This window comes from Lissotriton helveticus, chromosome 11 (genome assembly GCF_964261635.1).
Source record: "Lissotriton helveticus chromosome 11, aLisHel1.1, whole genome shotgun sequence".
Classification (NCBI taxonomy): Eukaryota; Metazoa; Chordata; class Amphibia; order Caudata; family Salamandridae; genus Lissotriton; species Lissotriton helveticus.
Window position 1 is genome coordinate 1086105091 of NC_136072.1, and position 13962 is coordinate 1086119052.

Below are 13962 nucleotides of genomic sequence, written 5' to 3' on the forward strand. Positions count from 1 at the left end.
CGATTTGGGCCTCCGACCAATAGATGAGGATTTGGGTCTCAAACCACTAACAATTTTGGCAGAGGCTTTGGACTACGCCAGAGCTCCTGAAATACAGGCAGGAGCTTCTGGAAATCCTAAGCCTCCCAAATGTGGGGAAAATCCCATGGCTTAAGTATGTGAAAAATGAATTTGGGAAGCTAGGAGTTCCTTTACTGTGGTCTGACCCAGAGACAGCTTGCACTAGGGTCTCACGTAAGCTTCCGGCAAAGTTGTACTATGAAAGCAAACTAACTGCCTCTACACAGAATTCACAAATCGGCACCTTATCTGGAACATTTTTAATGGTTAAAGATTTTTATCGCTTTGAGCATGTTTTAGACGACATTTATCCTATTTTAATCATAAAATTATATTTACAATGGAGGTATGGCACCCTGCCAATTAGAGCTCTTACGAGCAAATGGTGCCCGTCTTCTCCAAAAAACTGTCCTGGCTGTAACTACGAGCAGGAAAATGATCTGCACATACTGTTTTTTTGTCCAGCATACCACAAGTCAAGAAGGTGTTGGATTATACCCCTCTGTAAAAACCTGGGTTTTACACACTGCATGCAAGCCTACAGAATTTTTAAGAGACTTATCCAGTGCGACTGTTTTTGCTGTAGTAAAATTCCTTGAAGGGATGTGGTACAAGCGAAGGTTTTTAACAAATACTTGCTAAATCTAAATCTATGTGCACAAGACTTCTATATCTGTTTGTCATAGTCGATCAGCCGGCTGTATTCTAACTGCTAGGCGTGTTTAGTACCAACTGACGGATGCATTTTAATTGTAGGCATGCTAAGCACTAACTGGACTTTTGTTATCTCCATTTTGCTTGCTTTTACTCCTTTGAATATTCATGTACACTGTATTACTTTTTTTATATGTTAAATGTTGTGAAATCTTTTATGGCAAAAATTGCCGAACTAAAGTAATAATGAATGAATGAATTGCAGTAATGCTGTTAAGAGTATATGGTACTGGGAGTTTGTCATTACGAACTCCTCACCACTATAGTGGCTTTACTGAAAACCGGGAAGTTTGGTATCAAACTTCTCAGCACATTAAACCCACACTGATGCCAGTGTGGGATTTAATGAAAAATGCGTTAGGAAGGCATGTTGGAGATACCTCTGAAAAACTATCTAATGGTGTTGTCCTGGCTGAGTGGCTGTTCGCCAGCTGCCACCCCCAGACATGTTTCTGGATCCCTGGGTCGAGGGCCTACTGCTCTCGGGGGTCTGAAACAGTGCACATCCTGGGATGAGGGGCTAATCCTCCTCCCCCAGGATTGGCAGGGTTCACGAAGGAGACGCTTCAAAGGCTTGCCACCTTGGTGAGCTACCCCAGCCATTTGCTGCTTCCAGTAACCCCCACTTTAGGTGGAGAATCAGTGGGAAAACCAGGTGAGGCAGGAAGGTGTGCCCACCTTTGCCAACCCCACCCCTCAGGTGGGGAGGTGATGTTAAGCACAACTGTCCTGCCATCTTGCAGATGGGGAAACCCACCCAACCAGAGAGGCATATGCCCTCCTCCCACTGGAAGGTGGCATAATAACGGGTGTACCCACCCAAGCTAGGGACCCATTGGTCCGGACCTTTACTTACCTGTAATGCCCCTAAATCCAGTATTTAGGGCCAACCCCAAACCTTGCCTCCTCAGACTAAGAAGATGCCCACTGACTTGGCCCCAGCCCTACCTGCCTGTCCCCACCTCGAACCTGCTACAGCGAAATCCCAGTGTCCTACAGCCAGCAGGCCTCAAGAACCAGGAGGACCTGTCCTGTCATCCAAAACCAAGACTTTGTATTCCGTGAACACCCGATTTACTAGCCCACAGATTCTGGCTCCAGCCAAATCCGTAAGTCTGCCCCCGACGACCACAGCTAGAGTTGGAGTTAGTCGCCCTACACCACGAGATCTCGGCGATCCTGATCTGAGAATCACTGACCAGCTTCGAATCTCCAATCAACGCCTGCAGCCCCTTTATGGAGGGTCCCCCGACCGGAGTTGGTAAGAAACCTAGACCCAAAGATACACTTCACCTGACGTCCTGCGGCCTTGGGTGGCCCAACTGACTGTGTCCTAGAATCCCTAGGCATCCCAACTTACCTCGCCAACTGGTGGTCACCTCCAGAATATTTTCGTCCCGGAGCCTGCAGTGTTTGTTGCAACTGGAGAATCTCCATAGAAATTAAAAGGGCACCCAACGCCAAAACACCCTGCACCCAGCTGCCCCTGTGCCGCTGCGGGGGTACTTGGGGTGCTAACTCTGATCCCCCTTTGCTCTGCGCCCAACAGGAGCTTTGCTCCCACAACCTTGTGGCCTGCTCGTGAGCAGCCACCCTGCTCATGAGCCCCCTATTCACAATTGGATAACATAGGGCCTCAGCACTCTGCACCCTGCTGCCTTAGTGCTGCTGAGGATGTTAGGATACTGCATCCTCGACCCTGCGGGAACCTTGGTTCAAACCAGAGAATACCAACTCCCACAAATAAGTACTTACCTGCAAACCGTTAACTTCATTTCCTTCCATAGGATTGCATTGACTGCTTTTCCTTAAATTATTTCAAGTGTGGAGTTGGTTTGTATGAAACATTGAAAACTGCAAAAGTACTAAAAGGGAATTACTTACCTATTATCTAGGAAATGTCGGTGTGATATCTAGGCATATCACACTGATTAGCAAAAGTAACTTAAAAGGTAATCTAAAATAAGATGCACAGTAATCTGTAAAGTAACTAAAGTAATTTCGAACGGTCAACTTCACTGTAATTCAACCAACTGCATTTGAACCTGCATTCAACTGTAAGTCAATACATACGATTGTGCAAAGTATTTCACTTACCAGCACCAGGCTTGGCTTGGTTCTGGAAATTAAATAAGTTATAGAAACAAATTGGTCGGAGTGTGAGACAGCATTACTTGCCCGTGTGTAAGCAAATGCTTAACTCTACCCTCTCTAAAGCCTTACTGCTCACCCACACTACCACAGAGTAAGGTGCTATCTACTTTTACCACTGGGCTCTGTAATCACTATACCTCATTTTAGCATAGTATATACAGAGCCAGCTTCCTACAGTACACTATCATTAATAGATTTTTGAAAGGCCTTCTAAATTTGTTTCTCCATTTTATTATGCCTCAGTGGGACCTTAATTTGGTACTCACATTCTTGGTGTGCTCCTTTGGAGCCTATTAACAATTTCTCCCTGTGGCTGCTCATGATTAACACTGCCTTCCTCGTGGCAATAACATCTGCCCGAGGGTGAGTGAGCTGCAGGCTATAAATTCCAAGCCCCCAAATTCCAAGCCCCCATTCTTTTCAGTTTATCCCGGCAAACTGTTGCTCAACACTAGGGCCGCTTTCCTGCTGAAAGTGGAAACACTATTTTGTGTGGGCCAATCTGTCAACTTGCCCACCCTCCACACTCCTCAACATCTCTCTAAGGAAGAGGAGCAACTCTACTGGACCCTAAAAGAGCATTGTCATTCTATCTTGACTGCACACGGGCGTTCCGGCTGGGCGACAATCTCTTCGTGTGGTATGGTTGGGGCATAGAAAGTTTAGGGCTGTGCAGAAAAGGACCACCTCTGGTCATTCTCTGCTACGTATTGGCAAAGAAGCTTTCTCAAGGCTTACGGGCTCATTCCACCAGAGCCAAAGCTGCAGCCACTGCGTTAGCTCATGGAGTCCGTCCTTGAAATCTGTCAAGCAGCAATGTGGGCTTCCCTGCATACATATATCAATCATTACTGCCTGGACAGTCTGGTCAGCTGGGATGGGCATTTTGCATCTTAGGTCCTACAGGACTTCTTTGTTTAAATTTGTCCAGCGACCCATCAAAGTATCTTTGGGTATCTATTCAAAGGTAAGGAATTTGCGGCTAGAAGTCTCCCAGATAAACAAGTTACTTACCTTTGGTAACACCTTATCTGGTAGGCACAATATCTAGCTGCAGATTCCTTACCCACCTATCCTCCCCGCTCTTTGGACAGATTTCTAGGGTCAAGGATGATCCTTTTCAGGGCTCTAGTTTGGGCACACCAGTGTCAATGCACTTCATGGCTCTTCGCTTCTGGCATGGAAAGTCGTGTAAAGTAACTGGCGTCAGCACGCCAAGGTGGTGTCTATGCAGGTGAAGCAGACCTCACTTCGGACGTGGCTGATGCTGCCATGCAGAGCCAGTCAACGCCACCTACCTGCATGCAAGGGTACTTCTCATGAAAAATCTTCCAGAACCAGTGACACCTGGGGAAATTCAAAGGTAAGGAATCTGCAGCTAGATGGTGTCTTTACCAGATAAGGTATTACTGAAAAGTAAATTGTTCAAGTTTGTCTGATATTCCAATGAGTTTAAGCAACAGCTCCAGCTGAGGCGATACTTCTATTTTCCCAAACACAACGCATTTGATTAAGGCTGGAGGTCCCTGGTTAATGTCAATTTTTTAGGTTTGGTAGGAGAAATCGTGTAATCACTTTTATGACATGGAGGGTTTTGATTCTGCATTGGGTGTATTGTGAATGGACAAATTCAGTTTGGTCTTGTGATGTTTACATAATACATTTTTACAGCGGAGGATGGACAGCACATGTATCTTCATCCAGTAAATGTTCGTTGCTTGGTCCGAGAGTATGGAAGCTTGGAAAAATGTCCAGAAAAGATCACTGCTGCTGTGGTGGAAATAGATGGATTTTCTATTTCTGAGGTTAGTAAGGTCAAGAATAATCTTCAATATTCCACTGTTTAAAAGTGGGCTTTCTGTTCTGCCATTTGAAGCTTTGCTATGTATTCAACACTGTTTGATGCTTTAAAAAAACATTGGGTTGTAGTTGGGGGGTGCCAAAGGGTATGCTTTGTGCAGTTAGTTCATTGCAACTTTAAGGATGGGATGGTAAATGTTCTCCTATTGTATTTACTGTTCATCATGATCTATAATCACAAATGGGATCCTAGAACACTGTATGCTAGAAATGTTTATTCGGCTTAAAAAGTTTTCCCCATTCTGTAAGATGGCCATATTGAATTTTCACAAGGTATTAGCCTCTTACAGCGCTCCATAGTTTGAAAAAGCAATTTGAAAGGGAATAGGTAGATATGCTCTAAACACTTTAATCTCAAAGAAAGTGGGAGACCCAATATACCCTTGTAGGCTTGGGCAGTAATTAGTTCAAGTAAGGGGTGGCTACAAGGGATTTAGTTTATAGATCAGTGGGGGTATATCTAGTAGTTATTCGTAGGTTCTTTCAATAAATTGAACCTGATGTATCCACAGGATTACTCAAATATAATCACCGATTTTTATACAAATCAAAGAATAAAGTCAAAAGAAGAAATAGTACACAGCAGAGAAAGGTTATGTTTCAAATTTTTGTATTAAGATCAATCACAGAGAAAATTTCATGGGGACAAAACATAGAACAAAACTTTCAAATAAAAGTCATGAAAAGCAGTATATCTGAATCAACTGGTCATTTCATAACAATCCATCAACTTCATTAGTATACGAGGAAAAACCAAAATCATAAATGTATCATGGTGTCCTTCAGTGCAGATAATGCTGAGAAGTTGATGTCTTTGGTCGACGTTTCGGTCTTGTATGTTGGCATCTATAAGACCATCATCAGGACTTAATTTTTCATCAAAATAAAACCCCTTTAGTACATCAAAGGTATCAAACTGATATTCAGGAAAGAAGACTGGTTCCGATTTGACGTCACATTTCAACTTGAGACTGTGAGGAATCCCCGTGAAAGTGATCCCTGACGCTTGATCGACTCGTTACTGCATATCGAATAGCACGATTGCTTCTGACTAATCCGGATATTATCGAATCCACATCTATATATAAAGCTCTGAACATAAAGAAGAGCATCAAAAGATTGGCTGGACAACCAGTATCAAATCGGAACCAGTCTTCTTTCCTGAATATCAGTTTGATACCTTTGATGTACTAAAGGGGTTTTATTTTGATGAAAAATTAAGTCCTGATGGGATTGAAGAGTATTTTTTAACACGCGCTAACCACTGTTAAAAACAGAAAAGGGACTTTTGGGAATTTATAATCCCAAAAGTCTACAATTAAAAGTTGGTTGACATGTTTCTGCCTTCCTGCCCTCATGGGTCATTGGCATTCATTCCTCAGGACCTTTGCTACTGGTGTACCCTAATCTGAATGTGGCCCTCTTGGGCATTACAGATGCATGTAGTAGGGATGACGTCCACAACACATTAGTGGCACATCCATGTAGGTAAGGGCATGATTGCACTAGACTTAATACTAAGGATTCTCTTTTGGACCCTTCCTAAAGTTCTGGTCACCAAAGGGAGAAAAGCCCTTGTGTCCTCATAATAACACTTGCCTCAAGAAGATATGCCGACGTTATGTCTAGAGACTTATGCCCAATTTCATGGAACATTTCATTTTTGTATTTAGTTTTACAAACCTAAACCAATTAATTTTATTCAGACTTCCATATAAACCACTATACTTTGTAGCATTTAAGTTTTACTCTGTCTGCTTCTCCTGGCAGGAAAAAGCTCTTCGAGCATTAAATGTCAAAACCGCAACTGGAAATCGACTATTTGTCAATTACAGTCCCATCTGCACAGGAATGACATCTAAACATTATACTAGAAAGTAAATCTGTCTCAGATGGCCTTAAGGCTCATTTAGCCAAATAAAAGCTCCCACTCATACTTCCCAGAAGTGTTCAATGAACACTATTGTAAAGCACTTGTGCAGTGATTCCGATTACAGAATAGATGTAAAGTGGGTCAAACGTTCTGGTGGGGTCTTTGTACCTACTCACCAATAATGACACTCCAACTTCTTATTCCATTCAGATCATGCCTTTTGGCTTGTGTATTATTGATATTTCAGTTCTATCCAATGTTCATGACTATCATAAGTGATCTGGGATGGAGAACAAAAAAGGGTCTTTGTAGTTTTGGATTTCCATCAATGTAAACCACCCACTGTGGTCCACTTGAAGCTGAGTAGGAATGGGTTCTCAGACAATATTAAATTGCTGAAATAAGTTCTAAAGCTGTTTGAGGTGTAACCTCTGCAACGGCAGGGGCTGTCCTGGGAAAAAAAGCAGTTTCTGGGTGCATAAATCCAGATGCCTGGCCATGCTTTCCATCTAAATGGCTACAGGCTGGTCAATTTAAGTTCAAAGCTTTTCAAAATTCTATTTCATTCCTGCCATTCGATTGGGCCTGCATGTATGGTAAGGTTTTTTTTTTTTGAGTAACAGGATTTTGCTTGTGATAACGTATTCTCCAAAGTTAAGTGTAGTAAATGTTCTCCAGTATTAGGGGTGTCTTTCATAGATTCACATGCCTGAATCATTCCCCGTCGTCGGAGTGGGAGTCCCACGGTATATATAAAAGCAATAAATGCCATAAAAACTTATAGCAAATATCAGAGATACTAAACCAGGAAGTAAAGTAGCACAAGCTACAGTAGAAAAAACTTCCACATTAGTGACTATCCTAGTCGTTATGTATTAGTCCAAACTGCGGCCAATCAGGCGACAGCACCCACCAGAGTGTCCTCCCCAGAGGCTCAGGCTCTCAGATTTTCTACCGCACGTCGTGTGAAGGGAGTCTCCCTGAGCTCTGCTCAGTTTTTTTCTTCTACATTGTTAGTTTCTTCAAGTTTCACAGATGTCTTCTTCAAAATCCTGTTCAGGGCATGTGATTCTTGTGGGAAGCCAAGACTTTTCAAGGAAGATCCCCACAAGAAATGTTTATATTGCCTTTATCCAGACCATAAGGCAAAAGAGTGCAAGATCTGCCGGACCTTCCCCCCTAAGACCATCAAGGATAGAGAAGGACGACTGCTATTGTGGCTCAACAGACTCAAAAGACAAGGATGACCCTTTGTCTGAGGTAGGAAGCTGTGGCTCTGGTTCTTCATTTCTTTCTACTAACAGGAAGGCTGAAACAGAAGTTTCATCTCTAAGGGCGAAGGTGGCTAAGAAGGCTAAATCCTCTCAGGATGCTCCTGGGCCTAGTACTTCGAGTAAAACTCTTCCACCTACTAAAGGGGATAGTACGCCCTCTAAGAAGTCTGGGAAAAATACAGTTCCCAAGAAATCTTCAAAATCTGCGCCTCCTCAGTTGCCACCATTGACAATTTCAACGTCAAAAAAGGACTGTTTCCTCTCATGTGGCCACGTCTACCACCTGCACTATGACTTTCTCCTCACCAAAGCCTACTCTTATCATGTCTTCAGCTTCATCGCCTACACTGGTTCATGTCCAGATCAGGCCTATCTCATCGTCGACAATTGTCCCGTCGACGACGGCCAAGGTACCGTCGACTAGTTTCTCGTCTAAGTCTATGATGTCGACGGTTGGATCCCCGTCGAAGTTGGTGCCGTCGACGAAGCCCTCGACGTCGACTGCCTTTCCGTCGACGATAAAATCCTCGTCGACGGCGAAGTCCACGTCGACTAAGCCACCGTAGACGACCTCGACGATGTCCCCGTCGACGATGCCACCGTCGACTACCTCGTCGACGAAGAGATCCTCGTCGACGACGAAAACCACGTCGACGAAGCTACCGTCGACGACCCCGTCGACGACGATACCGTCGACGAGACAACAGTTTCAACAGCAAACAGATGTACCATCGACGCCGCCTCTATCAAGCTGCACTACTTTGCAAGTTTGGTCAGCGCACACAGCAGGGATACCATTGCCATCACCTGCAACTACGGCTACGCTGCTAAAGAGAGCTACTACGGAGACGATTTCTTCAACGCTTGTAGTGCCAGACAAACTCTTGGATTCCGATGAGGAAGGATCCTATGAGGATGAAAATTTTGGGGCAGCTAGAAGCCCATCTGAGCTCCGGATTAAGGTTCAAGAGGATGTAGAGGAAGAGATGGAGGACACTGAGCCTACTTCACATGCTGACAGGCCTGCTCCTGATATGCAGTTGCCTGACGATTTGTTTCGCAATCTGCAGTACATGCTCAGTGACTATTACAGACGTTTCCCACCTTCAGAGTCTGGTGAATCTATAGCATCTATAGCATCTACACCAAGACCTAAGACAGACTCCGCTTTCTAAGCGGACGCAACCAGTGACTACTGTGCCGTTGGAGGAAGGACGTCCAACGTTACCTGCGTCGGAAGTTTCAGCTCCTCAGCCAAGGGAGGAAGAGTTCTCCGATCATGAAGAACAAGAAGGAGAACTGGATAATGTGTCAGAATCGTCGGAGTATGAGGATTATAATGCAAACACGCCCTCTCCGGCAGAACATACTACATCTGAGTCACCACCTGTGGACATTGCCTCATTCCACAAGATCATGGATAGAGCAACGAGGAGGTTTATGATAACCATGGAGTCAAAGCAAGAAGAATGCTTCTGATAGATAAATCTGCCGTGTGGATTCCTCACCTTGTGAATATCCCCCTGCGTCAGCAACATTCGGAAATTCTTTTGTAGCTTCGCGCCGACGTGGATCCGGACGTCACAGAGGCACGGCATCGCACGCGACCTCGCTGACGTCACCGGCGCCTATAACAGGCCCACGCCGGCGTGATGACATCAGTTCCCTTTTTTCCGCGTCGTCGACGCTAACGGTTTTCAGGGATCGTGTAGTAGCTTACAGTAACTTTGTTACTATTTCTTCGTATTTGTGTCTTTCTTCATTCTCTTCGGGATGTCGTCGAAGAAGACGGGATTTAAAGCCTGCGGTGAATGTGGCAAGACCATGTCAATCACCGACCCCCACGAATGTTGTGTCTGGTGTTTGAGCTCCGACCATGATGTCGAGGACTGTTCCTGCTGCAAAAAGATGACTCCAAAAGCCTTAAGAGAGAGGGAAACAAAGCTCCTTATGGCGAAACTCTAGAGCAAGAAAGCTAAGAAGTCATCGAAATCTCGATCTCGCCGGTCGAGGTCTCGTTCGAGGTCACACTCGGAGTCATCGTCAGCTCACGCTTCGAAGTCCTCGAAGAAGAAACACAGGAGGAAGTCCCATGAGTCACGTCATCACTCTGGGAAGGACTCTAGCTCGAAACCGAAGTCCCAGATCAAACTCGTGAGTAAAGAAGTGGAGGTTTCGGAGTCGGAACATGAAGAGACTTTGCATCCGATTTCACCTGAACCTCAGGAACAGATCCATTCTCCGATTCCGTCCAATCCTTCTGGTCAGGAGGATGAAGGTGAGGAGCAGGGGGCTGGTGGAGCCGAAGTTCCGGCACCCGATGGTTCATCGACTCCGGTTCCGGCGCCCGAAGAAGAGGTCGACGTTGTATCGACTCCGCCTCCCCGGGAACAACCTAGAGGTCCATATCCTGAGTTTCCGACTCCAGGTCAGGATCCTTCCCAGTTCCTGAACGCCATGTTTGGTGTATATTCAAGGGCAATGTTCCCGTCTGGTGCACCTGTTGGTCCCACGGGTCCTATGGCCTTTAATTTAGGGGTTCCGCAGGCTTATGCCCCTGCACCCTTTATGCCCTTTATGCCGGCTCTACCGCCGCATTGGCATTTTCCGACACCACCGGTGTCGACGCCGAAGCGCACGACACCGGCTCCATCGACGCCGATCCCATCGACGCCGATACCCGTGACTCCGAGGCAAGATTCTGTCCGACCTCGTATCGAGAAGCCTCGTCCGACGTCTGGTTCGACGCCGGCGGCGACCCCGTCGGAGTCGGTTCCGAATCCTTTGACTTCGGTTGTGAAAGAAAGGTCTCGGAGAAAGGCCCAGAGACTTCTGGAAGAGGAGAAATATGGATATTCTGATACTGAGGAAGGAGTTACAGGATTCTGAGGATCCCTTTGATGACTTATGTGAGGCCAGTGGTCTTGAGCTATCACCTGAATGGGAGTTGGCTTCTGTATCGAATGCTCCATCTAAGGATGTGGTGCCTTACCACACTGTGATTAAGAAGGCAGCGAGTTTACTAAACATAACTCTACCTACAGCTGATTATAAGCCCAATATTTTAACTGAGGTGCTTCATTCACCCTCATCTGTGATCGAGCCTATGTTACCATTCAACGAGGCGTTGTCTGAACCTATCTATGAGGTCTGGAAAAAACCCTTATCTGCTCCAGCGGTTTCTAGAACGGTGGCGAGAAGGTATAGAGCTGCACCGGATGATCCTGCATTTTTAACAACGCATCCTCTTCCTGAGAGTTTGGTAGTGCAGGCTGCCTGCTCCAAAAAATCTGCTGGAGCATTTCCACAGGTTCCTGGAGACAAGGAATCCAGGAAACAGGACCAAAATGCAAAAAAGGTTTTCATCAGCCAGTATGGCATTGAAATCAACCAATGCTACGTGTTTGATGGGGAGATATATCCATGCTTTGATGGACTCTGTCAAGCAACTTATTCCAAAGGTTCCTGAGGAGGACAGGAAGGATTTTCAAGAAGTAATCTCGGACACCCAAGCAGCTGCGAGACAGGTCATCCAGAGTGGTTTGGACACTGCAGACTCGGTGGCAAGAGTCATGGGTTCCTCTGTGGCTACTAGGAGAGCTGCTTGGCTCAAATCTTCAGAGTTTTCTGCTGATGTCCAGTCTGCGTTAATGGACTTACCTTTCGATGGTTCAGGTCTGTTTGGAAAAAAAGCTGATACTGCCTTGGAGCGTTTTAAGGACAGTAGGGCCACTGCAAAATCTTTGGGCCTTCAGTCCAGGGGTACTACCGGAAGACGCTTCAGAGGATTTGGCAGATCTTCCTTTCGATCTTACAGATCATCCCAGCAGCAGCCTCAGCAGCAGCAGAACACGCTGTACAAGTCGTACAGAGGCAGACAAAGACCCCGTCCTAGAGGTCGTCAAGCTTCCTCCTCCTCCTCCTCCTCCTCTCCTTCCCAACCCCCGGCCAACGCAGCAAAGCAGCCCTAGATCCGCCATTCCGGATCATGTGGGCCCAGTAGGGGGTCGGCTTACTCATTTTCTACAAGATTGGGAACTTATAACATCGGATCTTTGGGTTCTCAATCTTGTAGAGAATGGGTATGCTCTTCCTTTCCAGGAATTCCCTCCCAATTACCCTCCTTGCCAGGGTTATTGTTCGGAAGACCACCTGCTTCTTCTGCAGGAAGAAGTCCTGGCATTATTCCGAAAGGGTGCAATAGAGGTGGTTCCAGAGCAGGAAAGGGGTCAGGGGTGCTACTCCCGGTATTTCCTGATCCCCAAGAAAGATGGCCGACTTCGGCCAATCCTGGACCTCAGGATTTTGAACCTTTACCTGAAGCAGGAAAAGTTCAAAATGCTCACTCTTGCACAGGTTCTTCAAGCGCTGTTGGAAGAGGACTGGATGGTGTCGATCGACTTGCAAGATGCGTATTTTCATATTCCCATCTTGAAGTCTCACAGAAAGTATCTCCGTTTCACGGTTGGGTCACAGCACTACCAGTTTGTGGTCCTTCCGTTTGGCCTTACTACTGCACCTCGAGTCTTCACCAAGGTGATGGCAGTGGTGGCGGCTCATCTCAGGAGAACGGGGATTCATGTATTTCCGTATCTAGACGACTGGCTGATCAAAGCGGAGTCGCCAGAGAAGGTGCTCCATCATCTACAGGAGACAACTCAGTTGTTGCACAGGTTGGGTTTTTCGATAAATGTACCCAAGTCTCACCTGGTGCCCTCACAGCGCAACCTGTTCATAGGTGCGGTACTGGACACAACCGTATGTCGTGCATTCCCTCCCCCTCAAAGGATTTGCGACATACGGGAGATGATTCCTTTATTTTACAATGGAGCGGTCGTTCCAGTCCTGAAGGTCCTTCGCCTGCTCGGTCTGATGGCTTCATGCATTCTGTTGGTCAACCATGCACGCTGGCACATGAGGGCACTCCAGTGGTGCCTCCGCAGGCAGTGGTATCAGCACAACGGAGATCTCAGGGAGTCAGTGAGGATCTCCAGAGAAGCTGCAGCGGATCTGTCTTGGTGGAGCGTGGAAGGCAATCTGTCACAAGGAAAGCCTTTTCAACTTCCTCCATCGATGGCCACAGTGATAACGGATGCATCCACTCTCGGGTGGGGTGCTCATCTGGGAGACCTGGAGGTCAAGGGTCTTTGGTCTCCAGAGGAAAGGTTGCTTCACATCAACCTTCTAGAATTGCGGGCGATACGTTTGGCGCTCAAGGCCTTCCTCCCTTCCCTTCGCGGTCAGTCAGTCCAGGTCCTGACGGACAACACGACCGCGATGTGGTACATCAACAAGCAGGGAGGAGTGGGGTCGCAGTGTCTCTGCAGAGAGGCTCTGCGTCTCTGGTCCTGGGTTCAGGACCATCAGATTTGTCTGATGGCAAATCATCTGGCCGGGGTTCTGAACGTTCGTGCAGACAGTCTCAGTCGGCAGTTCTCTGCCGATCACGAGTGGAGGCTTCACCCAGATGTGGTTCACGACATCTTTCAGATGTGGGGGACACCTCGGGTGGACCTGTTCGCCACTCACGAGAACGCTCACTGCCTGTCAGTCTGCAGTCTCCAGTATCCGATGCAAGGAGCCTTGGGAGATGCGTTTCAGTTGAGTTGGGACTCGCAACTCCTTTACGCGTTTCCTCCCATACCCTTGATTCCTCTGGTTCTGAGGAAAATTCGCCAAGACCGGGCCCAAGTCATATTGATCGCCCCGGATTGGCCAAGAAGGGTGTGGTATTCAGACCTTCTCCACCTCTCCTCTCACCCGCCGCTCCGTCTCCCTTACAGGGCAGATCTCCTCTCTCAGATGGAGGGGCAGGTTCTACACCCCACCTCCAGACCTTACACTTTCATGCCTGGAGATTGAGCGGGGCAACCTGATTTCTTTTTCTCTCCCTCACGATGTGGTGGATGTCATTTTGTCAGCCAGGCGTGACTCCACTAAGTCCATCTATTCTTATAGGTGGTCTAAATTTGTCGTTTGGTGCAGGGAGAAATCTATAGACCCTTTGAGGTCCCATTTATCGGATGT

At 46.7% G+C, this 13962-nt stretch overlaps 1 protein-coding gene across 1 annotated transcript in view; it reads left to right on the plus strand.

Moving 5' to 3' along the window:
- The window catches only part of RNF10 (ring finger protein 10), a 551920-nt gene that overhangs the window by 241154 nt on the left and 296804 nt on the right, over positions 1 to 13962 (plus strand). The window contains exon 10 of the mRNA XM_078667693.1: positions 4600 to 4733. Within this exon, the coding sequence (XP_078523819.1) occupies positions 4600 to 4733 (134 nt within the window). The remainder of the gene's footprint in view (positions 1 to 4599; positions 4734 to 13962) is intronic.